At 40.3% G+C, this 27,917-nt stretch overlaps 1 protein-coding gene and 1 long non-coding RNA gene across 8 annotated transcripts in view; one reads left to right on the top strand and one right to left on the bottom strand.

Moving 5' to 3' along the window:
* CR1L (complement C3b/C4b receptor 1 like) overlaps positions 1–27,917 on the bottom strand; it is a 101,187-nt gene that overhangs the window by 53,226 nt on the left and 20,044 nt on the right. For all 7 annotated transcript variants that reach the window (XR_013418497.1, XR_013418499.1, XR_013418502.1 and 4 more), the window contains exons 2-3: positions 4,564–4,743; positions 3,835–3,934 (exon numbers count right to left, since the gene is read on the bottom strand). Coding sequence is in view for 3 of the 7 variants with exons in the window: in XM_078005120.1 (XP_077861246.1) it covers positions 3,835–3,934; positions 4,564–4,743 (280 nt within the window). In the remaining 4 variants the exon portion in view is untranslated. The remainder of the gene's footprint in view (positions 1–3,834; positions 3,935–4,563; positions 4,744–27,917) is intronic.
* The window catches only part of LOC144341548 (uncharacterized), a 119,778-nt gene continuing 104,725 nt past the window's right edge, over positions 12,865–27,917 (top strand). Inside the window, exon 1 of the long non-coding RNA XR_013418557.1 lies at positions 12,865–13,354. This is a non-coding gene — a long non-coding RNA (uncharacterized LOC144341548). The remainder of the gene's footprint in view (positions 13,355–27,917) is intronic.

The following is a 27,917-nucleotide window of genomic DNA, read 5'->3' as shown; positions in this document are numbered from 1 at the left end:
GGGATTACAGGTGCATGCCATCACACCCGGCTAATTTTTGTATTTTTAGTAAAGACGGGGTTTCATCCTGTTGACCAGGGTGGTCTTGAACTCCTGACCTCAGGTGATTCGCCCACCTCAGTCTCCCAAAGTGCTGGGATTACAGTCAGGAGCCATTGAACCTGGACTTATTTTGTTTTTATAAATTAATTAATTTTTTTTATTATACTTTAAGTTCTGGGGTACATGTGCAGAATGTGCAGTTTTATTACATAGGTATACACGTGCCATGGCGGTTTGCTGTACCCATCAACCTGTCACCTACATTAGGTATTTCTCCTAATGCTATCCCTCCCCAAGCCCCCCACATACCAACAGGCCCCAGTGTGTGAGGTTCCCCTCCCTGTGTCCATGCGTTCACATTGTTCAATTCCTACTTCTCATTTTGTTTTTTAATGCCTTCTAGTATACCACCCAAAATGAAAGCATTCTCAATTGCGCTGCCAACACACATGCACACAAATAAAGAACAAATGAAGTGAAGAAGGGCTGCAATCCTATATGTGCGCCTCCTTCTGTCTATTTGTCTTAGGAACAAGACATCCTGGAGACTCCTCTGGATTTTGACCTCACTGAGGTTATTTCTCCAAGTGTTCTTTTTGATTTTCTAATCACGGGGGTTGGGATAGGAATGGTGAAGCAAGTCCAAACTTAAGTTGGCATTTTTTTCCCTCCATACTATTGTTCAGTGTTGTAGTACTGAACATTTTAAATATGAGTCAAAAGATAACTTTATGTTCGCTGATCAAGGGGAACAGATAGAAGAATATTTTAATTTATGAAGCTTGTGTCCCAAAGTAGATTAAGTAATTGAACAAATAATGGTTTGAACTTTTCTCATTCAGAATGCTTATGAGGAAGTAAGGGAGAGAGATAAAATCCATGCTACTTATTTTAAGGAGAGCCAGGGGTTCTCATGTCCATTTGAACAGATTGAAGTCTTCACATCCTACCCTATCTTTTTGGATCTCCCGGGGAAGAGAGAGTTGTGGATTCACAAAGTTAAGCCATGGTTCAGGAAAAGCCATGATCATTTCATTATCAGAAACCACACACAGCATGTGGGTAAACATGTCTAGACTTTTGGGAGTCTCCTCCCCAGAGCCCAAAGAGGGACAGTGAAGCCTGGGATATTAGTCCCATTTCCATTTTCCTTCTTAATCTATGTGCCTTGAACCAGGCGGATGGGTTACGAAAAAATGAGGATAAAAAACAAATCCTGTGAATTATTTAGGTTAGCACATGGTTAACCTTAAATAATGAGATTCAGAAAATATATTTAAGGATAGTTTATTTGAGCACAAAGCTTAAAGGTAGTCACATGGAAGACACCAACTCCAAATGAATGGGGTCAGCACTCCAAAGTGGAGGACGTAAGGTATCACTGATATAGGCAGAGACAGAGAAATTTTAGCAGGATTGTATTTTCCATATGGGACCATGCATAGTTACAGCACTTTGATTTGTTACAGATTGCTACATTCCAAGGAAGATTACTTTATTGCTCCTTGAAAAGGGATAGTGATGTGAGTGGGTCTTATCTCTAGCGCAATTTGGTTTTAACTATTTATAGGAAAAAAAGGCAGAAGTTACAGCTGCCTGCTGCATGGCTCAGGCTGCATAGCCACACTCTTCTTATGGCTCAGAATAATTTAAAGTTCCCCCAGCTATAAGTTTGAATTGTTTTAAGTTAGAATTATTTAATTTCACAATATACAATTCTTTGGTAGGAATCCCATTCCCTTGGAAATTTAGTAGTAACTTAAAAAAAAAACTTTTTATTTTGAGATAATCAGATTCACATGCAGTTGTAGGGAATAGTCCGGAGAGATCCCAGGTACACTTTACTCAATTTCCCTCTAATAATAACATTTTGTAAAACAATAGTGCAACATCAAACTCAAGATATTGAGACAGGTACGATCCACCAGTTTTGTTCAAATTTCCTGTTTTACCTGTACCCATTTGTGTGCGTGTCTGTTTATGCACATGTGCTTGTGTATTTACTTTTATGTAGTTTTAAAAAAATAGACTTTGTGTTTTAGCACAGTTTTTGGTTCACAGCAATAATGAACAGAAGATACAGAGATTTCCTATATACTCCCTGCTCCTACACATGGATAGCCTCCCCTATTATAAACAGCCTTCACCAGGGTGGTACATAATTTTGCAACTGATGAACTTACACTGACACATCATGGTCACCCCAAGTCCATAGTTTATATTAGGGTATACTCTTGGTATTGCACATCATATGATTTTGGATAAATTTATTATGACATGTACCTACTGTGATGGCATCATACAGAGTAGTTTCACTACCCTCAAAAATCTGTGCTCTGCTTATTCATCCCCTTCTTCCCTAACCCCTGGCAACTGCTGATCTTTTTACGTCTCCATAGTTTTGCGTTTTCCAGAATGGTGTATAGTTGGAATCATATACTACATAGGCTTTTCAGATTGGCTTCTTTCCCTTAGTAATAGTGAAAAAAGGTTCATTATTTAAGGTTCCTCTATGTCTCTTCATGGCTTGATAGCTCATTTCTTTTTGGTATTGAATAATATTCTATTGTATGGATGTACCACAGCTTATCCATTACCTTGCTAAAGTACATCTTGATTGCTTCCAAGTTTTGGCAATTATGAATAAAGCTGTTACAAACATCTGCGTGCAGATTTTTTTGTGTGTGAAGCTGAGATTTCAATTCCTTTAGATAAATAAATACCAAGGAGGATAACTGCTGGATAATATGGTAAGAGTATGTTTATTTTTATAAAAAACTGTCAAAACGTCTTTCAAAGTCATGGTACCATTTTGCATTCCTACCAGCAATGCATGAGAATTATGTTCCCCTCACCCCCGAAATATATGGACGTCTTAATCCCCAGTTCCTATTAATGTGACCTTATTTGGAAACACGGTCTTTGGAAAGGCAATCAAGTTAAGATGAAGTCATTAGTGTGGGCCCCAATCCAATATGAGTGGTGTCCTTATTGAAAGAGGGAATTCTGGGCTGGGTACAGTGGCTCATGCCTGTAATCCCAGCACTTTGGGAGGCCGAGGCGGGTGGATCACGAGATCGGGAGATTGAGACCATCTTGGCGAACACGGTGAAATTCTGTTTCTACTAAAAAAAAAAAAAAAAAAAAAAAAAAAAAGAACTTTGGACACAGAGGGAAGACAGCCGTTTGAGGACAGCAGAGACAGAAACTAGAGTTCTGCTGCTACACGCCAAGGCCTGGGGCTTCAGAAACTGGAAGAAGCAAAGAGGGATCCATTCCTACAGGTTTTTTGGAGGGAGCATGGCTCTGGCTCTGCCAACACCTTGATTTTGCACTTCCAGCCTCCAGAACAGAACTGCAAAAACTTCATTTGTATTAAGCCACCTGTTTTGGAGTACTCTCTTACAGCAACCCTAGCAAACTATTTGTGCTATTACCATTACGATTTCTCTCACACAGCTGCTCAATTGCCTTCCTTTTCCTCCAGCAATGTCTACTTTGGGTTAAGGCTGTTTGTGTGCTTTGAGTATACTCTTCCCCCATTTTCTTCCTTCTCACCCAATGAATGCCACACTTTTCATATATGCACAGCCTTGGTTTCCAGCAAGGATACAGATGATTTTCCCCCTGATTTTGTCATACCTTTGTTCATTTCAGTCAGGAGCTAAACACCTGTGTTGAAGCCTTTAAAGAGCAGATGGTAATAGCTTAGTTGTCCTTTCTGAGATGTGACTAGAAGGTAGTATGGCTGTGCTAGAACTCTTGAACCAAGAGATGTTGCTGCCAACTCACCCTTCATTACAAGAATAATTAATTTGGGATCCGAACTGGATGTCTTTGATCACATGCACCATGCCATTCACAGGATCTTTAGGATTATGACATGATTTACCTACAGGAAAGAAACAGAATTTTGGAGCCAAGTAGAGCAAACTGCATTTTTTTTCAGTACATAAGGTCTCAACCTGCCTGTAGCTTACTGAGGAACACTCGCAGTTCTGATGGTTCCACAGATTTTGCTACCTTGAGGAAACTCACCAGACTGCCTCAGGATCAGCTCCCTTTCAAAAACAAACTTCCCTTTCAGATCTGTTTCATTCCCATATTATGCCCCCAGAAAAATGTAAACTTTGTTATTATCTGTAATTCAATTCAATTGGTATAATCCAAAGATCTCAAAGCCCAAAATTGTCACATCTTTGAGTTATTTAATCCACTTCTTTTTCTTGTCCCAAGTCATTCATTACTTAATTTTAGTCATGAAAATGGGAGACCCCCAGTGAATCGGGATTTTCCCTCAATCATGTCCTGCAATGACTGTTTCTCATGAAATAAACTTGTAATGAAGGCGCCAGGAACTGAAAGCAGTAACAAGGTATGATCTACAAGAATAATTCTTGTATGTATTGCACCTTGGCGAACTAATTGTCATATGCAACTCAGTTACAAAATCTGAACAAATTGAATCAGATCTTACAGATACTTGACTAACAGAGGGGTTCCCACTCCAGAGTTACTTACGTGTACACTTGTCCTTAGCACTTGTCCAGACTGAGTTTTTTAGGCAGATGATAGAAAATGGTTTTCCATGATAACCAGGGAGGCATTCATACTTCAGATGTGTTCCAACGGGAAACTCAGATGCATCAGTTAGGTTGGTAGGCCTGGCAAATGGAAGCTGTTCTGGGGCATTGCATTGATCTGGGGATCAAGATCACAACAGCATCTAAGTTAATGGAGAAATGACTTTTTTTTTTTTTTTTTTTTTTTTTTTTTTTTTGGTGACAGAGTATACCTCTGTCACCCAGACTGGAGTGCAGTGGTGCCATCCTCTGCCTCACAGGTTCAAGCAATACTCCCTGCCTCAGCCTCCCAAGTAGATGGGATTACAGGCACCTGCGACCACATCTGGCCAATTTTTGAATTTTTAGTAGAAATGAGGTTTTACCGTGTTGGCCAGGCTGGTCTCAAACTCCTGACCTCAGGTGATCTGCCCACCTCTGCCTCCCAAAGTCCTGGGATTACAGGTGTGAGCCACCATGCCCTGTTGAAATTCCCACTCTACTTCCTCTTTCTCTCCAATATACTGCATAGATGTGATCAAAAAAGAAAAAGAATACTTCAATAATAGCCAAGGGAGCTGAGTGTGGTGGCTCATGTCTGTAATGTCAGCACTTTGGGAGACCAAGGTGGGTGGGTCACTTGAGGTCAGGAATTCAAGACCAGTTTGGCCAAGATGGTGAAACCCCGTCTCTACTAAACGTACAAAAACTTAGCAGAGCATGGTGGCATGTGCCTGTAGTCCAAGCTACTTGGGAGACTGAGGCAGGAGAATCATTTGAACCCAGGAGGCGGAAGTTGCAGTAGAGCCAAGATTGTGCCACTGCACTCCAGCCTGGGTGACAGAGCAAGACTCCATCTTAACAATAATAATAGTAACAATAATAGCAAAGAGATTGATTCCTTTAGAACTTTGGTCCCCAACCTTTTTGGCACCTAAGACTCATTTTGTGGAAGACAATTTTTCCTGGAATGGAGGGTGCAGGGGAATGGTTTTGAGATGGAACTGTTTCACCCAGATCATCAGGCATTAGGTTCTCACAGGGAGCATGCAACCTAGATCCCTCGTATGCACAGTTCACAATAGGGGTTCTGCTCCTATGAGAATCTAATGCTGCCACTGATCTGACAGGAGGTGGAGCTCAGGCAGTAATGCTTGGCTGCTCACCTCCTACCGTTCTGCCCAGTTCCTAACGGGCCACCGGACAGTACCGGTTCATGCCCCAGGGGTTGAGGACACCTGTTTTAAAAGATGCCTTAGAAATGGGCTTAAAAAAAAATCAGCACCCATCCATTAAAAAAGTCTCTGCTAGTTTGAAGACAACTAAACTATATATCATCTTTCACTAAACGGGAAGCTGCAATTCACAGCTTCTAATCTTAGTTAATCAGTAAGTGCCTGTGGTGTAGCTTCGTCTCTCCCATTCTCATTTATCATACTTTCTTGTGACAAGCTACACTCATGCATTCTACCATCCACCTTCATGCTCAGTGGGCACTCAGATTCAGTGGGAGTACACATCTCCTCTTTGGCCCTCGGTAGCAGTCACCAGTGTTGGAAGTCTGTTGCCAAGTCAATCCTGAGCACAAAGAGTGAACAAAGCTCAACAACTAAAGCTATACTTTACCATAAAGAAGCGTGTATTTTCTCATAGATATTTCAAATTAAATACTAGACTCAGCTAGGCCCCTTAAGGCCTTGTAGATTTAACTAAAAGCAACAAAAATCACAGTTAGAGTCAAACAATATGTAATCAAGAAGATACATATGTTGAAAAGAATAGCATTTTACTATAGTTTTGGAAATCTCTTGTTTGTTTTGTTTTGTTTTCATTTCTGCTCCTTCCCACACCTTCCACTAATAAATTCAAATTCTGAAGGATAGATTGAGGCCAGAGGTCAATTTTATTAGACTTAAAAGAACCAACTTTTGACTTTGTATAAGGATGACCTTGTCTATGCTTCCTGCTTCATCTCATGCCACTTGGTCCCCTCACCAAGGTGTGGCCCTTTCCCCTTTTTCAGTTTCCTGAAGACACACATTTTTCCCCTATGACATTCCTCTGTATGACACGCTTTTATCTTTGCTCTGACTTCAGTTCTTCCTCCAGGTGTCTGCTAAAATGGCACTTTCTTATCGAAGCCTTCCCTGGCCTGTCTATGTCCATACCACCCTGAACACACCCAATCTAGTCTGATGCCTTCCCTGACCCTCTCAGGCATTTGGAATCTAAACTACTTCCCTCTACCCCACCCTATAATAATTCCCAGTCGGATCCTTTCCTTTTCCTTTCATATCAGTAATTGTTTGTTATTGCAATTTGTGCTTTTTAACTTTGTGTGCTTTTAGAAGGATCTATTTATCTCAAAAGATATTAGATGTGTATAATTTGAGGGCAAATGATGATGTATCTTTTGTACCTCTAAATTAATATCTAGCCCTTGTGCTTAACACTCAGTTATAAGCACTCAGTGCATATTTGTTGCAATGAACAAATAATTGAAGAATTACTTATAAAAAAAATGAAGAGTCCAAGCTATGTCCCCAGAATCTCTGATTTAGTGGGTCTGGGTTAGAGCCCAGGAGTTTATATTTTAAAAAAGTTTCACAGCCAGGCCGGGCGCGGTGGCTCAAGCCTGTAATCCCAGCACTTTGGGAGGCCGAGGCGGGCGGATCACAAGGTCAGGAGATCGAGACCACAGTGAAACCCCGTCTCTACTAAAAATACAAAAAATTAGCCGGGCGCGGTGGCGGGCGCCTGTAGTCCCAGCTACTCAGGAGGCTGAGGCAGGAGAATGGCGGGAACCCGGGAGGCGGAGCTTGCAGTGAGCCGAGATCGCGCCACTGCACTCCAGCCTGGGCAACAGCGTGAGACTCCGTCTCAAAAAAAAAAAAAAAAAAAAAAGTTTCACAGCCAATTTTGGTAGATAACAGCACTTTGAGAACACTTTGAGTATATATAAAAAAACATGAATAAAACATTTCCTGTGATTTTCAATGTTATGCATTCACCTTTCCTGTATTTGATACGTGGTATGAAATACAATTTTGATATGTGTCTTATACATTGATGCCAGACAAAGGAAGAGATTCCAAGTGGGGCTCCTAGCACCAAAAGCTGTATTGAGAGGGGTAAATATTACAGCAAAACTTGCAATGAGAGGTTAGAACTAGATCAACACAACAAAGCAAATATAATGAACCATTCTTGGAAAGAAAGAAGTTCCTTCCACTTAATTACCTAATATTCCTACCTCCATAGTAGTGTAGGCATAGTATAGGTAATAATATAAAGTAAAGTTGTATAATAGCTCAAAAAAGGAATATATGAGCCTTCAACAAAGAAAGCTTGATATAGTTTCCTTTCCCTCATTTATTACTAATCCCTCAATTTGTGGCTAGTTCATATGATAAATATATTAATATAAACTCCATAAACTCAAGATCTACCATAAGTTTAAAAAGTTTTTATAGCTTTATTAAGATATATTACATACAATGATTGATGAGTATTTAAAGAGTACAGTTTGATTACTTATATATATGCCCTGCGAAACCATCACCAAATGAAGACAACAAACATTTCCATCATACTCTTCACCCCTACACAGTTCCCTCATGTCCTTCTGTAATACAGCCAAACATCCACTTCCTTCTCTTGGCAATCTTCGACCTATTTTCTCTTACTACAGATTGATTCGACTTTCTAAAATTTCATGTAACCCGAATCACTTCATTTATGTCCTATCGTATAAAGGAAATCATTCAGATTTTTTTTTTTTTTATGTTTTAGCCTTTACACAGCATAATTAGAGTTCTATCTCAGTTGCTGCACATATACAAATTGTTTCCTTTTGTTGCTGGGCAATATTCAATTGTATAAATATATCTTAATTTAGTTTATCCATTCACTTGTTGAGGGACATTTGGATTGTTTCCACTTGTTGACTATTACAAACAAAACTGCTGTGAAAATTCATGTACAAGTCTTTGTGTGGACATATGATTTCATTTCTCTTGGGTAAAAACCTAACCGTAAAATGCTGAGTAACACGACAGTGTGTGTGTCTAAGGTTTGAAGAAACGGTTGAACTATGTTCTAAAGTTAATGTTGTAATTTTACCTGCCAAGTAGCAATATATTATAATTCCAGTTACTCCACTTTATTGCCAAAACTTGGCTTGGTCGATCTTTTTAATGTTAGCCATTCTAGTGGGCATATATTGTTATCTCCTTTCATTTATTTTCTTGTATGACTCAGCCCAATTTCACGCACTCCTGGTTCAGACCTTCCATTCAAAGCAAGTTGATTTGTTCTGTGCTATACACACAATTAACACATCATCACTTTCATGTCTGTTCAAATATGAGCTGTCAACCCGAAGTACACTCTGCTTTCCATTCTGCACACTTACCCTTTAAGGAATAGACTTGCACTTGCTTTGCTTAGGCACCTCTATCAGTTTAAAAAAAGAGCATGCACTTTCAAAAATATAAAGTTATAAGTTATGTATCTACACAAATACATAAATTATATGTCTAAATATAAATTTTTGAAATGTAATACAGATAAAATAAACATTTTAAATGCTCTGTTAATCATGATCACTTAACACAATCATTAGTTGACATCTAAAGGGACAAAAAACAGCCACAGTGAGTTTCTCTGGTCACAGTAGTGAACGTAAAGCTGTATTTCAACGGTCTTCCTGATACTTTCTAGATTTTTTGGTTTCATCAAGTTGTGATCAGTTGTGATTAGATTGACAGCATTTCTTTCTCTTAATGCCTCTGACAAAAGAAATGTGCATATATGTGTCTTTGCGGGGAGGGTGAGAGGGATTGTCAACTCTGCCATTTTCTTGTTTTCTGGAGTTGGTTTTATTGCAGTGATCTTCACCCAGTATTTCTGTGTAGGACACTTTCGATGTTACCTGTCCAAATGTGAAGGTTATTTTAGATAACAGTAGATAATATAAATCATACATCCACTCATCTTATCTGAGCATATGTAAACCAGAATAAAGCACAGAAAGCAAATTGGAACTTCCCTTCTTGCACCTTTACCTAGCAGGGGTAACCAAACCACATCCTCCATGAGGACCACATGAGGGCGCCAGAGTCCACCCTACCTTAAACACTCCCTGTTAAAGCTAGTGTACTATTCTTATGGCTCACAATGTGGTCTATCCCCATGAATGTGAGCCGGAGAATATGTCTTTTGCTGTTGTTGGATGAAGTCATCTATATATGTCAATTATATCCAAGTGGATTGATGGTGCTGTTGAGTTCAAGTATGTCCTTACCGATTTTCTGCCTGCTGAATCTGCCCATTTCTGATAAAGAGACTTCAGCACATTTATCTTTTCCTGATATAAGTGCTGAAGTCTCCAACTATGACAGTACATTCGTCTATTTCTCCTTGCAGTTCTATCGGCTTTGCCCCACATATTTTGTTTCTCTGTCAGGTGGATACATATCAGATATTGTTATGCCTTCTTGGAAAATTAGCCCATTTATCATTATACGATGCCCCTCTTTATCCCTAATAATTTTCCTTGGTCTGAAGTCTGCTGTGTTTGAAGTTAACACAGCTACTTCTGCTTTCTGTGACTAGCATTAGCATGTTATATCTTTATCCATTTACTTTTAATATATATTGTCCATATTTAAAATGGGCTTATAGGGAGTACACAATATATAGCTGAATTTTGTTTGTTGACCGACTCTGATGATCTGTTTTAATTGGTGCATTTAGATCATTGACACTCAAAATGATGGTTGATATAGTTGGTTTAATATGTTACTGGTTTCTATTCGTTGCCTTTGTTCTCTTGTTCTCTGTTCCTGCTTTTTGTTTTGCATTCTTTTCCTGACCTTTATTTTATTTTATTTTTATTTTTGAGATAAGAGTCTCACTCTTTCACTCAGGCTGGAGTGTAGTGGCGTGATCTCGGCTCACTGCAACCTCCGCCTTCCAGGTTCAAGAGATTCTCCTGCCTCAGCCTCCCGAGTAGCTGGGATTACAGGCACCCACCATCATGCCCGGCTAATTTTTGTAGAAATGGGTTTTTACATGTTGGTCAGGCTAGTCTCGAACTCCTGACCTCAGGTTATCTACCCCGTCTCCTAAAGTGCTGGGATTACAGATGTGAGCCATTGTGCCTGGCCCCCTTTATTGTTTTAACTAAGCATTTTATATGATGCAATTCATTCTTCCTTACTGGCATATCAATTGTACTTCTTTTTTTCACTTTTTTCAGTGGTTGCCCTAAGTTTGCAGTATCTATTTGCAGCTAATCTAACTCCTCTTTCAAATATTACTATACCATTTCATGGGTAGTATGAGTACCCTATAATGACAAAACAATCCTAGTTCCTCTGCTATTTTTTATATAGAAATAAATATCCCCATAAACTGTCCTATGCAACCTGTTTCTAGATTCACTCTTTAAGCACTAGTAAAGCCGTACTCTTTTCTCTCACCCTTTCCTGATCATAGGGGCTAAGATTTCTCTCTTTTCAGTGATCCTGCAGTCTTGCACAACTTCTTAGTCATGATTTTTCAGACATGCATGGGGGTTTTCAGATTACAAAACACTGTCACATGCACTACCCCACCTGATTTTCAAAACACCTCTCTCAGAAATCAGGATGTCAGTCGTGCTCATTTTATACATGTGGACACTGAACGTCAGTGGTGTGACTTAAGTTGCTGGGTCCACAGCCCCAGTTGGTAAGTAGCAGAGTCTGGAAAAACCAGAACACTGGCTTCCTAAAAAGTAGATTTCATAAAACTCCACCACCTACTTCTATATGCATACACCTTGGGTGCATAGCTCTTTCTCTTACACTTCTTTTAAACTCCAAAGGACTGTACACACTGGAAGCATCCATCAGCATTTTAAAATTGAAATTACTTCAGCAACAAAATTTCTAGGTAGTTTAGCCTGTTTCACATTTGGAGGTTATTGTGAGAACCTCAGTAAGCACTGACAACAGATTGCTTAACTTACTGGGCATGCTTCTCTCCTAAAAATAAAATTGTAAGTTTTATCGTATCTCTTCACCTGACAGGTTGCTTTCTGGTGCCTAAGGAGATAAAATATTAATAACAACTCTTGGGGGAACTTGATTTTATTTCCCCCTTGCTCTTTTAGAGAAGAAGGAACACTCAAATAATGAATGCAAAACGTCTAGTGGCAGAGAAGGACGAACCCTGACTTGTCAGGAAGAGGCAGGACCAAAACAACTAACTGTTGAACTGCCGCTTCAAATGAGATGTTGCCAGTGAGTCCAGGCAACCAAGAAGACTTCTGGGGAGCCCAAAAATAATAATAGAAGAGTTGTAATTGAAGATGTTTACCTACTTTAAGTTAAAAAAAAGGAAGAGGTGTGGCCTCAATTTTTCCATAGTAGTTATAATAGGCTTTATTTTGTACTAAACACATCACTAAAATGCAAACTGTAAACATATCTACTGTCCCTTCTACTTGCAGGTGTTACACTGCATGTTCTGGGGCTTCCCTTGCTCTTCTAACGCCCAAGTGCCTGGCATGCATCTGTCTTAAAGTAAGCTGTCAATCAAGCGCATGGTGATGATGGCGGTGGTGGCTTGGGGTTGGGGATGAGGACGGTTCCATGCGGGGCATCCCTAGGACTGCTTGTTTAAGCACCATTGGGAGCAAAATGCAGAGGCAATGGTTGGGGGATAGAAATGGACTCGGGGACAGGCCCTGTGTTGGACACTCGACAGGCTTTATGCCATTGAGGCAGGAACTCCACAATATACAGATATCAATGTCCCCATTTTACAGAAGAGCAAACAGACTTAGGTGTGCTAACTTGCCTCACAGTTAAGTTTCTAGGACCAGAACTCAGGTTTGTCGGATCCCCAAGTCCTCTTTCGCTAGGATCAACGCTATGCTCCGCTATAGCCAGCCTAGACTGAATACACAAAGGCAAGGAATTTTGTGCGGCACCCGTTCAGCATCTGCTCCTTCCTCTGCGCTGGTCATGACTTAAGCCCCTGCACGTGGAAACTCCATGCTTACCCAGAAGCAGCGAGGGTCTCCAGTGCGCAGAAGGATCCCAGACTCGCCGCCCTGCCGGTTCGCGCACTCAGCCCACCCATCACACTGCCTTCGGACCCGGGCGCCCAGAGCAGCGCAGCCCAGTGCAGCACGAGAGTTCTCTGCGGGGCCCCGGGTGCCTCGTCCGCCCGGGCGCCTCCCCACGCCCGCCCGCGTCTCACCCTAGGCCACTGCCAGCGTGAGCAGCACCACAACCGCCGGCAGGGATCCTCCGCAGCAGAAGGCGAGACCGGGCGCCGGCGGCCCGACATGCTCCCGGGTTCTCGGAGAAGAGACCCCCAACCTCCCGAAGCACATCTACAAACCAGATTTGATCTCAAAGAAAACTGAAATAAGAGGAAAAGCCCAGTGCAAAGAGGAGTGACCAATCATTGTGCTCCGCGCCCAGAGTATGGGTTCCGGGACAAAGTGCTTTTCACCAGCTTCCCCTTAATGGGCGAGGCCATGTTTACTCCCCATTTGCATTGTTTCAAACGGGTTTCGCTGGCAGAGCCCACCTTGCGGACCCAGGTGAAGCAGCAGATCTTGACAATGCTTGGACTTCCGATGGATGGCGCGTGCGAGGCTCTGTGCTTCCAGATAAAGGCGGTGGATGATGGCAGCTCGCCTCCAAACACCCTGTTTGACTATTCCTCTTTGCAAGAATGTGTGTGGGAAGGTCAGTTAATGAAATGCCTGGTCTCTGTGTTGAAGGGCAATTGCAGGCGATGTGTACAGTGTACAGAGAATGTGAAGAACCAATTTATTTATCGTGAATTGAGATATGCCATTGTTGACTTTTTAAAAAAGGAGGGACAATTAGATATACATTTAAAAAACGTAAATCTGTGTATCGTATGGAGACTAGATTAAGGCAATAATGGAGAGGGGAGACGAGTCAGGGAGCTTTTGCTGACATCCAATTGAGGTTTGATGGTGGCTCTCACTGGGTGGATAAAGTGGACAATTAACAAAGATACTGTAGATGAATGAACAGTTGCTCATGTACTGGATTTTGGTCACTTCCTTTCTTAACGTTAGTGGTGAGAAGAAAGCAATCAAGAGTTAGCTCCAGGATTAGAAATGAATGGTGGTGCTACTCATTGAAATAAGAAATATGGATGGAGGAGTGACAGATTTAGGGCAGAGGGTTAAGTATTCAAGGATGAATTTATTCTTATGTATCTGTGACCCTGTGCCCTTTAACCGATATTTCTCCATCTCCCATTGTCTCTCCCTTCCCCAGCCTCTGGTAACCAGTATTCTACTCTTTACTTCTATGAGATGAGCTTTTTTAGATTGCACATATGACTTGTATCACACAGGATTTGCCTTTCTGTGCCTGATTTACTTCACTTAATATAATATCCTCTAGGTTCATCCATGTTGCTGCAAATGATAGGATTTCATTCTTTCTTATGGCTGAATAGTATGCCCTTGTGTATATATACCACATTTTATTTATCTATTCGTCCACTGGTGAACACTTGGGTTGATTCCATACCTTGGCTATTGTTATTAGTGCATCAGTGAATGTGAGAGTGCAGATATCTTTTCATCATACTGGCTTCCTTTCTTTTGGGTATATACCCGGTAGTGGGATTGTTGGATCACATGGTAGTTCTACTTTTAATTTTTTGAGAAACCTCCATACTAGTTCCCATAATGGTCATATTAATTTGGATTCTCTAACAGTGTATAAGAGGTCTCTATTTTCCACAGCCTCACCAGCATTTGTTATCTTTTGTCTTTTTGATAAGAGCTCTGATCACTAGGGTGAGGTGGTATCTCTCTGTGGTTTTATTTGTATTTCTCTGATGACTAAGAATATTGAGCATTTTGTTTTATATTCATTGGCCATTTATATGTCTTCTTTTGAGGGATGTCTGTTCAAGTCTTGCGCCCACTTTTAAATCATATTATTATTATTATTTTTGCTGAGTTCTTTGAGTTCCGCAGATATTCTGGATATTAACCCCTTGTCAAAGCCATAGTTTGCAAATATTTTCTCACACTCTGTAGGCTTTTTTCTTCACTCTGTTGTTTCCTTTGCTGTATCCCATAAACATGTACAATTATTATGTGCCATTGAAAAAACAGCAATAAAAAATTATCCAAGAATGAGAGAAAAGGAGGAGTATGTGGTAGGCTGAATAATGTTCCCCCAAAATGTCCACATCCTACTCCCTGGAATCTGTGAGTGTTACCTTGTATGGTTTAGGACTTTGCAGTTGGATTAAATTAAGGATACTGAGATGGAAAGAGTGTCTTGGAGTAGCTAAGTGAACCTGATATGATCACATGGATCCTTACAAGAAGGCAATAGACCAGAAGGCAATGATGAAAGCAGAGCTCAGAGTGTTGCTGCCGTGAGCCAAGGAATGAATGCCAATGCCCCTTAGAAGCAAGAAACAGGTTCTCCACTAGAGCTTTCAGAAGGAATCAGTCTTTTCAACACCTTGGTTTTCATCCTGTAAGACTCACTGTGGACTTCCGATCTCCTGAAATGTGAAAGAATAAATTTGTGTTGTTTTAAACCACAAGATAATTTGTTACAGAAGCAACAGGAAACCAATGTGGGATTTCCTATCGGTTCCTATCGCTAACAGAAGCGATAGCGCCACCAAGGTTGAGCTGTGAAAGTTTTTCATTGTTGTTGTGTTTTAAACTGAGAAAGCCTTGGGCATGGGACAGATGGGGTTTAGTGAAGGCCAGGAGGTGTAAGAATGTTTAGGAAAAGATTGGGGATGTAGGTTATTTGTTGATTATGAAAATGGACTTCCAAAAAGGCACAAGAGGACTTTTGTAAAAGATAATGGATGGGAGATGGTCAAAATCACAGGAGTCAATGAGACTGTTGAAGAAGAGCATGTAAAATTAATGAAAGGAAGATCTGAATGGAAATACATGATCCATATCCATGCAGGGGTTCTTTTATTAACTTTTAAGTTTAGGGGTACATGTGCAGGTTTATTACATAGGTAAACTTGTGTCATGGGGGTTTGTTGTACAGATTATTTCACCACCCAGGTATTAAGCCTAGTACCATTGGTTATTTTTCCTAATCCTCTCCTTCCTCCTACCCTCTACCCTCCAATAGACCCCAGCATGTGTTGTTCCCCCACATTTGCTCATGTGTTCTCATCATTCAGCTCCCACTTATAAGTGAGAACATGCAGTATTTGGTTTCCTGTTCCTGCATTAGTTTGCAATTGATAATGGCCTCTAGCTCCATCCATGTCCCTGAAGAGGACATGATCTCATTCTTTTTTATGGCTGCATAGTATTCCATGGTGTATATGTAGCACATTTTCTTTATCCAGTCTATCACTGATGGGCACTGAGGTTGATTCCATGTCTTTGCTATTGTGAATCATCACGCAGGGATTCTTAATATCTTTATGTATTATGTATACCCCTTTGCCTGGCTGGTCAAAATTATGAATCCCTTCTCAGAGCTGTTTTTTGTAATGTGTAAGTAAATCACATAGGACTATAAAGAAAGCCAATAATGTCAAAACACAGTGATAGCCATAAACCTTTGGAGTTCTGTGGCTCCTAAGACAAGAATCTGGGACATACAGTTTGGTAGAAACAGGAGTCAGTTGTTTCCAATGCTGGAGTTGGAAAGAGTTGTGTGAGGATGGAGTAATTCTAAATATCAAAGGCTGTAGAGAGGTGAGTAGAATGAGGGTTGAATAGATAATTTAGCAGACATTTCAGTAAATGTGTTAAGCTCTTTCTCCTGCATGCATAACTGATTCGTCATGGAGTAAAGATGCATAAGGTAGAAAACTATTCTCTACTCAGTGCAGCTTCACTAATGGAGACCCATGTATACATGGGCCAACACACCTGTATCACTCAGGATGTATAGTCTCAGCTCACACAAACATTCCCGAATACTGCCTTACTTCATCTGACTGTCTTACTCAAGTCTCAGCTCCTCCTCCACTAGGTGAGAAAGGCTATGTTCCAAAGGCTATGTGTGTTTCTTATTTTTCATTGATTTCCATTAGGTTTTCTCCCAATATTCTACTGGAGGAAATGTCTACTGTGATCGTATCACTTATCATACTTTTTAATACATCCAGTGTCATTCTTTGCCAGGCGTGGTGGCTCATGCCTATAATCCCAGCACTTTGGGAGGCCGAGGTGGGTGGATCACAAGGTCAGGAGTTCGAGACCAGCCTGGCCAACATGGTGAAACCCCGTCTCTACTAAAAATTCAAAAATTAGCCTGGTTGGTGGTGCACCTGTAATCCCAGCTACTTGGGAGGCTGAGGCAGGAGAATTGCTTGAACCCCGGAGGTGGAGGTTGCAGTGAGCCGAGATCACGTTGCTGCACTCCATCCTGGGTGACAGAGTAAGACTCTGACTAGAAAAAAACAAAAATTTAATCTACATATATATTTGCACAAGTATGTAAGGATATATGTACAAGAATGCTCATGACAGCTCACGCCTGTAATCCCAGCACTTTGGGAGGCTGAGGCGAGTGGATCATGAGGTCAAGAGATTGAGACCATCCTGGCTAACACGGTGAAACTCTGTCTCTACTGAAAATATAAAAAAGTTAGCTAGGTGTGGTGGTGGGCGCCTGTAGTCCCAGATACTCAGGAGGCTGAGGCAGGAGAATGGCGGGAACCCGGGAGGTGGAGCTTGCAGTGAGCCGAGATCGCACCACTGCACTCCAGCCTGGGCGACAGAGGGAGACTCCGTCTCAAAAAAAAAAAAAAAAAAAAAAAAAAAAAAAAAAAAAAAGCTCACTACATTTCATATTTTATAATGGAAATCCTAGAAGATAACCAATAATAAATCATAAAAGTAATGTGCTTGGGGTAAACATATGTGTCTTTTTTAAAACTGTAAGTGGTATTATACTACATCATTTACATCTTCTTCTTTTCCACTTAGGACTTCCTGTACATTTTTTCACGTTAGCACTTTTAGACCTACCTTAACATAATTATCTTGCGATTTAGTCTTCCTCTAACTGATGATAAAAAATGATTGACCATCCCATGAGGAATTTTGATTTGTGATTTTTCAAAAAATACCCCTGTAGTTTCTCTTTTTTATAAGCTTTTTCTCACAAGCAATTCTCTCCTCTGCTCTCAAACGCTAAGCTAGATCAGTGTTTTATAAACACTTTATGAAATGCTTATAGTCAACTCTTTCAAAAGACTGTATCAACAAACTTAGTATTAGTACATATACCCACTAGGAGCATGTGAGTAAACCTGGATGCCTCATTGAGTATAAATTTCACATGCAATCTTGTTTTGCTCATATATCAGTCCATTAAAAAAAACCATCTCTTCCTGCCCCTCAAAACCTACAGCACTCAACTAAGGAGGCTACTAGTTAACAGTCTCTTATAGGAATTATAAAAATGTATTCTAATTACTATGTTAATATGCATAATTCCCCTCGATCCTTTAAAAAATTAGGGAGATAGGAAAATATCAACAAATTAGAATCCAGTGATTGAGATTTGAGTTCAACAACCTCATTAAACTAAACGGAAACTGAGGACCATAGAAATGATGTTAATTAAGCACAGTCTGCACAGGCTAATGCTTTTCCCACAATTAGTCTCTTGCTTCTGCGGCAAGGAAAGTGAAGCCAGAGATAGCTGTACTGAAATCAGGATGATAATCTCTTCCGTCATATCAGAATAATCTCTCCAGTCATAACTACAGCCGCTGATCAGGAGTCCCTGCAAAAAGTCCTCTATTTCATCTCAGTAAATAAGGACTTTTCCTGCCTCTCAGTTGCTATAAAATTTAGTTGCTATTGCCAGATAAAACTGCCCAGTAAGGAGAAAAAAAGAATAACATTATGAGGTGTGGAACGGGGGCAGGCAGGGAAGAGACAGAAATATAGGTCTTGTTCTGGAGACAGCAGAAATTTCCCTGTTTAAATGTGTTACATCAAAAGACTCAAACTGGTTGCACTCCAGAAAATCAAAGAATCCTGTAATAGGAACAAACTCAGCAAAGGTGTCAACAGATCACTTCTGAAAAGAATAAAACAGCAAAGTTGATGACACAAAACATACATATTAACAAACAAACATATTAGCCAACATACATAGACCTTCCTCTTCCCTAACATTAATTTAAGTGTTGAATAAGTCATATTAGCTAGCTCTAAGAGCTTTTTATATACCAGGCACTGTGCTAAGTGCTTTAAATGAATCCCACTTAAACTTTACTAATAACCAATAAGGAAGGTACTAAATCAATTTGGATATGTATAAACACTTTTAAAATATACATAACCTTCTGAAGGTCACATTCCTGTTTTTATCTGTGGACTATGGCAAATAATTTTAGAATCACTATGTATAACAACTAAAATGGCTATATAAATGTCCCCCCTTCTTTTATTACTAAAAATGATGAGTAAGTGGACATCACCAGGAATTTGAAAGATTTTTAATTTTAATTTTAATTTTATTTTATTATTATTAAACTTTAAGTTCTGAGATACATGTGCAGAATTTGCAGGTTTGTAACATAGGTATACATGTGCTATGGCAGTTTGCTGCACTCATCAACCCATCACCTACATTAGGTATTTCTCCTAATGCTATCCCTCCCTGAGCCCTCCACCTCCTGACAGGCCCCGGTGTGTGGTGTTCCCCTCCCTGTGTCCATGTGTTCTCATTGTTCAACTCCCACTTATAAGTGAGAACTTGCAGTGTTTGGTTTTCTGTTCTTGTGATAGTTTGCTGAGAATGATGGTTTCCAGCTTCATCCATGTCCCTGCAAAGGACATGAACTCATCATTTTTATGGCTGCATATTATTCCATGTGTAAATGTGCCACATTTTCTTTATCCAGTATATCATTGATGTGCATTTGGGTTGGTTTCAAGTCTTTGCTATTGTGAACAGTGCCGCAATAAACATATGTGTGTATGTGTCTTTATAGTAGAATGATTTATAATACTTTGGGTATATACGCAGTAATGGGGTTGCTGGGTCAAATGAACCAGGATTAAAAGAAAAATCACCAGGAATTTAAAGGATTTTTGAAAAAAATACAAGCAGAAAGTTACTAAACCTGAGACACTGGAAGTTGGGGATTTTATAGTGGGAGAAGTCGACACTGGAAAAACAAAATAATAATGTAGATTGGACCAAACACTTGGGAGTTATTACTGGCATTTTCCCCAGGAATTTATAAGATAATTGAGACATTTAAGGAAGAAGCTACTAACCCTGAATGCCTCAAAGTTGGAGGTTTTGTACTAGAAGGAGGCAGCACTAGGAAATAAAATAATGTTAGAAGATCAACCACTTGGGAGTTACTGCTCTCATTTCATTTATATGAATTATGCCACTGTTGACTTACTTAGATAAAAATGCCCATGTTTCAATTCACTCCAAAAGTTGTCATAATCCACTTTTTATACATAAAATATTGAAGAAGTGAAATTATATACCCATGCAATGTACATAACATGCTAAGAACCCCAGAAAGGCACACAAAATCACAACAGCAGAATTTTATGTGAATTTCATGTCATATATATGGCATAGAAATGAATACAAGACAGAGTTAAATACTAAAATTGTTTCTTTTCAGTTATTCTGTATGACTGATAGTTAATATTAAAGAAATAAAGTCTAAAATGAACAGCAACAACAACAAACCAAGACGGAAAAAAGATCACCTTTGTACCTTTAAGACACTTTGGAACTGGGGGATCCCAAGTACTGTTACTCTCAGAGACAATTGTTTCGCTGCCATTGAGGTAAAACCCTTATCGCATTCAAACGTAACTGTTGCTTTGTAGTAATTTTTTTTTCCACATGCTAATATCTGTTTTCCAGTTTTGACTACTGGAGATCAATATTTGACCACTGGAAAAGTAGAGAAACTCCAGAATTAATGGAAATTTGCTTTAACAGAAAAAGTAGTACAAAGTAGTAATTTCCAGTATGAACAGAGACAAGAAATGGAATGCAAGATGTTAAAAACATTTTTAAAAAGACGTTAAATGTTAAAAATGTAAATATACAGATGACGGCCTGACTGTGTGGTGGAAGGATTAGAGGGAAACTGGACCAGTAAAGAGGCTGCTGCAGTAAGCAAGAATATAGTAGGGGCGGAGAAAGATGGCTGAATAGGAACAGCTCCAGTCTCCAACTCCCAGCGGGAGCGACACAGAAGTCCGGTGATTTCTGCATTTTCAACTGAGGTACTGGGTTCATCTCACTGGGGAGTGCCGGACGATTGGTGCTGGTCAGCTGTGGCAGCCCGACCAGCAAGAGCTGAAGCAGGGCGAGGCATTGCCTCACCTGGGAAGCGCAAGGGGGAAGGGAATCCCTTTTCCTAGCCAGGGGAACTGAGACACACAACACCTGGAAAATCGGGTAACTCCCACCCCAACACTGCGCTTTAAGCAAACAGGCACACCAGGAGATCATATCCCACACCTGGCCGGGAGGGTCCCACACCCACGGAGCCTCCCTCATTGCTAGCACAGCAGTCTGTGATCTACCGGCAAGGCAGTAGCGAGGCTGGGGGAGGGGCGCCCGCCATTGCTGAGGCTTAAGTAGGTAAACAAAGCTGCTGGGAAGCTCGAACTGGGTGGAGCTCACAGCAGCTCAAGGAAACCTGCCTGTCCCTGTAGACTCCACCTCTGGGGACAGGGCACAGTAAACAATAACAAACTCAGCCGAAACCTCTGCAAACACAAACGACTCTGTCTGACAGCTTTGAAGAGAGCAGTGGATCTCCCAACACGGAGGTTGAGATCTGAGAAGGGACAGACTCCCTGCTCAAGTGGGTCCCTGATCCCTGAGTAGCCTAACTGGGAGACATCCCCCACTAGGGGCAGACCGACACCCCACACCTCACACGGTGGAGTACACCCCTGAGAGGAAGCTTCCAAAGCAAGAATCAGACAGGTACACTCGCTGTTCAGAAATATTCTATCTTCTGCAGCCTCTGCTGCTGATACCCAGGCAAACAGGGTCTGGAGTGGACCTCAAGCAATCTCCAACAGACCTACAGCTGAGGGTCCTGACTGTTAGAAGGAAAACTATCAAACAGGAAGGACACCTACACCAAAACCCCATCAGTACATCACCATCATCAAAGACCAGAGGCAGATAAAACCACAAAGATGGGGAAAAAGCAGGGCAGAAAAGCTGGAAATTCAAAAAATAAGAGCGCATCTCCCCTGGCAAAGGAGCGCAGCTCATCGCCAGCAACGGATCAAAGCTGGATGGAGAATGACTTTGACGAGATGAGAGAAGAAGGCTTCAGTCCATCAAATTTCTCAGAGCTGAAGGAGGAATTACGTACCCAGTGCAAAGAAACTAAAAATCTTGAAAAAAAAGTGGAAGAATTGATGGCTAGAGTAATTAATGCAGAGAAGGTCATAAACGAAATGAAAGAGATGAAAACCATGACACGAGAAATACGTGACAAATGCACAAGCTTCAGTAACCGACTCGATCAACTGGAAGAAAGAGTATCAGCGATTGAGGATCAAATCAATGAAATGAAGCGAGAAGAGAAACCAAAAGAAAAAAGAAGAAAAAGAAATGAACAAAGCCTGCAAGAAGTATGGGATTATGTAAAAAGACCAAATCTACGTCTGATTGGGGTGCCTGAAAGTGAGGGGGAAAATGGAACCAAGTTGGAAAACACTCTTCAGGATATCATCCAGGAGAACTTCCCCAACCTAGTAGGGCAGGCCAACATTCAAATCCAGGAAATACAGAGAACGCCACAAAGATACTCCTCGAGAAGAGCAACTCCAAGACACATAATTGCCAGATTCACCAAAGTTGAAATGAAGGAAAAAATCTTAAGGGCAGCCAGAGAGAAAGGTCGGGTTACCCACAAAGGGAAGCCCATCAGACTAACAGCAGATCTCTCGGCAGAAACTCTCCAAGCCAGAAGAGAGTGGGGGCCAATATTCAACATTCTTAAAGAAAAGAATTTTAAACCCAGAATTTCATATCCAGCCAAACTAAGTTTCATAAGTGAAGGAGAAATAAAATCCTTTACAGATAAGCAAATGCTTAGAGATTTTGTCACCACTAGGCCTGCCTTACAAGAGACCCTGAAGGAAGCCCTAAACATGGAAAGGAACAACCGGTACCAGCCATTGCAAAAACATGCCAAAATGTAAAGACCATCGAGGCTAGGAAGAAACTGCATCAACTAACGAGCAAAATAACCAGTTAATATCATAATGGCAGGATCAAGTTCACACATAACAATCTTAAACTTAAATGTAAATGGACTAAATGCTCCAATTAAAAGACACAGACTGGCAAACTGGATAAAGAGTCAAGACCCATCAGTCTGCTGTATTCAAGAGACCCATCTCACACTCAGAGACATACATAGGCTCAAAATAAAGGGATGGAGGAAGATTTACCAAGCAAATGGAGAACAAAAAAAAGCGGGGGTTGCAATACTAGTCTCTGATAAAACAGACTTTAAACCATCAAAGATCAAAAGAGACAAAGAAGGCCATTACATAATGGTAAAGGGATCAATTCAACAGGAAGAGCTAACTATCCTAAATATATATGCACCCAATACAGGAGCACCCAGATTCATAAAGCAAGTCCTTAGAGACTTACAAAGAGACTTAGACTCCCATACAATAATAATGGGAGACTTCAACACTCCACTGTCAACATTAGACAGATCAACGGGACAGAAAGTTAACAAGGATATCCAGGAATTGAACTCATCTCTGCAGCAAGCAGACCTAATAGACATCTATAGAACTCTCCACCCCAAATCAACAGAATATACATTCTTCTCAGCACCACATCGTACTTACTCCAAAATTGACCACGTAATTGGAAGTAAAGCACTCCTCAGCAAATGTACAAGAACAGAAATTATAACAAACTGTCTCTCAGACCACAGTGCAATCAAACTAGAACTCAGGACTAAGAAACTCAATCAGAACCGCTCAACTACATGGAAACTGAACAACCTGCTCCTGAATGACTACTGGGTACATAACGAAATGAAGGCAGAAATAAAGATGTTCTTTGAAACCAATGAGAACAAACATACAACATACCAGAATCTCTGGGACACATTTAAAGCAGTGTGTAGAGGGAAATTTATAGCACTAAATGCCCACAAGAGAAAGCAGGAAAGATCTAAAATTGACACTCTAACATCACAATTAAAAGAACTAGAGAAGCAAGAGCAAACACATTCGAAAGCTAGCAGAAGGCAAGAAATAACTAAGATCAGAGCAGAACTGAAGGAGATAGAGACACAAAAAACCCTCCAAAAAATCAATGAATCCAGGAGTTGGTTTTTTGAAAAGATCAACAAAATTGATAGACCACTAGCAAGACTAATAAAGAAGAAAAGAGAGAAGAATCAAATCGACGCAATTAAAAATGATAAAGGGGATATCACCACTGACCCCACAGAAATACAAACTACCATCAGAGAATACTATAAACACCTCTACGCAAATAAACTGGAAAATCTAGAAGAAATGGATAACTTCCTGGACACTTACACTCTTCCAAGACTAAACCAGGAAGAAGTTGAATCCCTGAATAGACCAATAGCAGGCTCTGAAATTGAGGCAATAATTAATAGCCTACCAACCAAAAAAAGTCCAGGACCAGATGGATTCACAGCTGAATTCTACCAGAGGTACAAGGAGGAGTTGGTACCATTCCTTCTGAAACTATTCCAATCAATAGAAAAAGAGGGAATCCTCCCTAACTCATTTTATGAGGCCAACATCATCCTGATACCAAAGCCTGGCAGAGACACAACAAAAAAAGAGAATTTTAGACCAATATCCCTGATGAACATCGATGCAAAAATCCTCAATAAAATACTGGCAAACCGGATTCAGCAACACATCAAAAAGCTTATCCACCATGATCAAGTGGGCTTCATCCCTGGGATGCAAGGCTGGTTCAACATTCGCAAATCAATAAACATAATCCAGCATATAAACAGAACCAAAGACAAGAACCACATGATTATCTCAATAGATGCAGAAAAGGCTTTTGACAAAATTCAACAGCCCTTCATGCTAAAAACGCTCAATAAATTCGGTATTGATGGAATGTACCTCAAAATAATAAGAGCTATTTATGACAAACCCACAGCCAATATCATACTGAATGGGCAAAAACTGGAAAAATTCCCTTTGAAAACTGGCACAAGACAGGGATGCCCTCTCTCACCACTCCTATTCAACATAGTGTTGGAAGTTCTGGCTAGGGCAATTAGGCAAGAGAAAGAAATCAAGGGTATTCAGTTAGGAACAGAAGAAGTCAAATTGTCCCTGTTTGCAGATGACATGATTGTATATTTAGAAAACCCTATTGTCTCAGCCCAAAATCTCCTTAAGCTGATAAGCAACTTCAGCAAAGTCTCAGGATACAAAATTAATGTGCAAAAATCACAAGCATTCTTATACACCAGTAACAGACAAACAGAGAGCCAAATCATGGATGAACTTCCATTCACAATTGCTTCAAAGGGAATCAAATACCTAGGAATCCAACTTACAAGGGATGTAAAGGACCTCTTCAAGGAGAACTACAAACCACTGCTCAGTGAAATGAAAGAGGACACAAACAAATGGAAGAACATACCATGCTCATGGATAGGAAGAATCAATATCGTGAAAATGGCCATACTGCCCAAGGTAATTTATAGATTCAATGCCATCCCCATCAAGCTACCAATGAGTTTCTTCACAGAATTGGAAAAAACTGCTTTAAAGTTCATATGGAACCAAAAAAGAGCCCGCATCTCCAAGACAATCCTAAGTCAAAAGAACAAAGCTGGAGGCATCACGCTACCTGACTTCAAACTATACTACAAGGCTACAGTAACCAAAACAGCATGGTACTGGTACCAAAACAGAGATATAGACCAATGGAACAGAACAGAGTCCTCAGAAATAATACCACACATCTACAGCCATCTGATCTTTGACAAACCTGAGAGAAACAAGAAATGGGGAAAGGATTCCCTATTTAATAAATGGTGCTGGGAAAATTGGCTAGCCATAAGTAGAAAGCTGAAACTGGATCCTTTCCTTACTCCTTATACGAAAATTAATTCAAGATGGATTAGAGACTTAAATGTTAGACCTAATACCATAAAAATCCTAGAGGAAAACCTAGGTAGTACCATTCAGGACATAGGCATGGGCAAAGACTTCATGTCTAAAACACCAAAAGCAACGGCAGCAAAAGCCAAAATTGACAAATGGGATCTCATTAAACTAAAGAGCTTCTGCACAGCAAAAGAAACTACCATCAGAGTGAACAGGCAACCTACAGAATGGGAGAAAATTTTTGCAATCTACTCGTCTGACAAAGGGCTAATATCCAGAACCTACAAAGAACTCAAACAAATTTACAAGAAAAAAACAAACAACCCCATCAAAAAGTGGGCAAAGGATATGAACAGACATTTCTCAAAAGAAGACATTCATACAGCCAACAGACACATGAAAAAATGCTCATCATCACTGGCCATCAGAGAAATGCAAATCAAAACCACAATGAGATACCATCTCACACCAGTTAGAATGGCGATCATTAAAAAGTCAGGAAACAACAGGTGTTGGAGCGGATGTGGAGAAATAGGAACACTTTTACACTGTTGGTGGGATTGTAAACTAGTTCAACCATTATGGAAAACAGTATGGCGATTCCTCAAGGATCTAGAACTAGATGTACCATATGACCCAGCCATCCCATTACTGGGTATATACCCAAGGGATTATAAACTATGCTGCTATAAAGACACATGCACACGTATGTTTATTGCAGCACTATTCACAATAGCAAAGACTTGGAATCAACCCAAATGTCCATCAGTGACAGACTGGATTAAGAAAATGTGGCACATATACACCATGGAATACTATGCAGCCATAAAAAAGGATGAGTTTGTGTCCTTTGTAGGGACATGGATGCAGCTGGAAACCATCATTCTTAGCAAACTATCACAAGAACAGAAAACCAAACACCGCATGTTCTCACTCATAGGTGGGAACTGAACAATGAGATCACTTGGACTCAGGAAGGGGAACATCACACACCGGGGCCTATCATGGGGAGGGGGGAGGGATTGCATTGGGAGTTATACCTGATGTAAATGACGAGTTGATGGGTGCAGCACACCAACATGGCACAAGTATACATATGTAACAAACCTGCACGTTATGCACATGTACCCTACAACTTAAAGTATAATAATAATAAATAAATTAAAAAAAATTTAAATATAAAGCTTTTTAACCGATATATTCCCCTGGATATAGAATTCTAGGGTGCTTTATTTTTCTTTCAGCACCTTAACAGATATAACTGTCTTGTAACCAAAACAGTTTATTATTATTATTATTATTATTACACTTTAAGTTCTAGGGTACATGTGCACAACGTGCAAGTTTGTTACATATGTATACATGTGCCACGTTGGTTTGCTGCACCCATGAACTCGTCATTTACATTAGGTATTTCTTCTGATGCTATCCCTTCCCCAGCCTGCTACCCCTCAACAGGCCCTGGTGTGTGATATTCCCCATCCTGCGTTCAAGTGTTCTCATTGTTCAATTCCCATCTATGAGTGAGAACATGTGGTGTTAGGTTTTCTGTCCTTGTGAGAGCTTGCTGAGAATGATGGTTTCCAGCTTCATCCATTTCCCTGCAAAGGACATGAACTCATCCTTTTTATGGCTACATAGTATTCCGTCGTGTATATGTGCCATATTTTCTTAATCCAGTCTATCATTGATGGACATTTGGGTTGATTCCAAGTCTTTGCTGTTGTGAATAGTGCCGCAATAAACATACATGTGCATGTATCTTTATAGTAGCATGATGTATAATCCTTTGGGTATATACCCAGTAATGGGATTGCTGGGTCAAATGGTATTTCTAGTTCTAGATCCTTGAGGAATCACCACACTGTCTTCCACAATGGTTGAACTAATTTACACTCCCACTAGCAGTGTAAAAGTGTTCCTATTTCTCCACATTCTCTCCAGCAACTGTTGTTTCCTGATTTTTAATGATCACCGTTCTAGCTGGAATGAGATGGTATCTCTTTGTGGTTTTGATTTGCGTTTCTCTGATGGCCAGGGATGATGAGCATTTTTTTTTTCATATGTCTGTTGGCTGCATAAACATCTTTTGAGAATATCCTTTGCTCACTTTTTGATGTTTTTTTTTTCTGGTAAATTTT

The sequence above is a fragment of the Macaca mulatta genome, chromosome 1 (genome assembly GCF_049350105.2).
Source record: "Macaca mulatta isolate MMU2019108-1 chromosome 1, T2T-MMU8v2.0, whole genome shotgun sequence".
Taxonomy (NCBI): domain Eukaryota; kingdom Metazoa; phylum Chordata; class Mammalia; order Primates; family Cercopithecidae; genus Macaca; species Macaca mulatta.
This window is presented reverse-complemented; position numbering and strand designations above follow the sequence as displayed.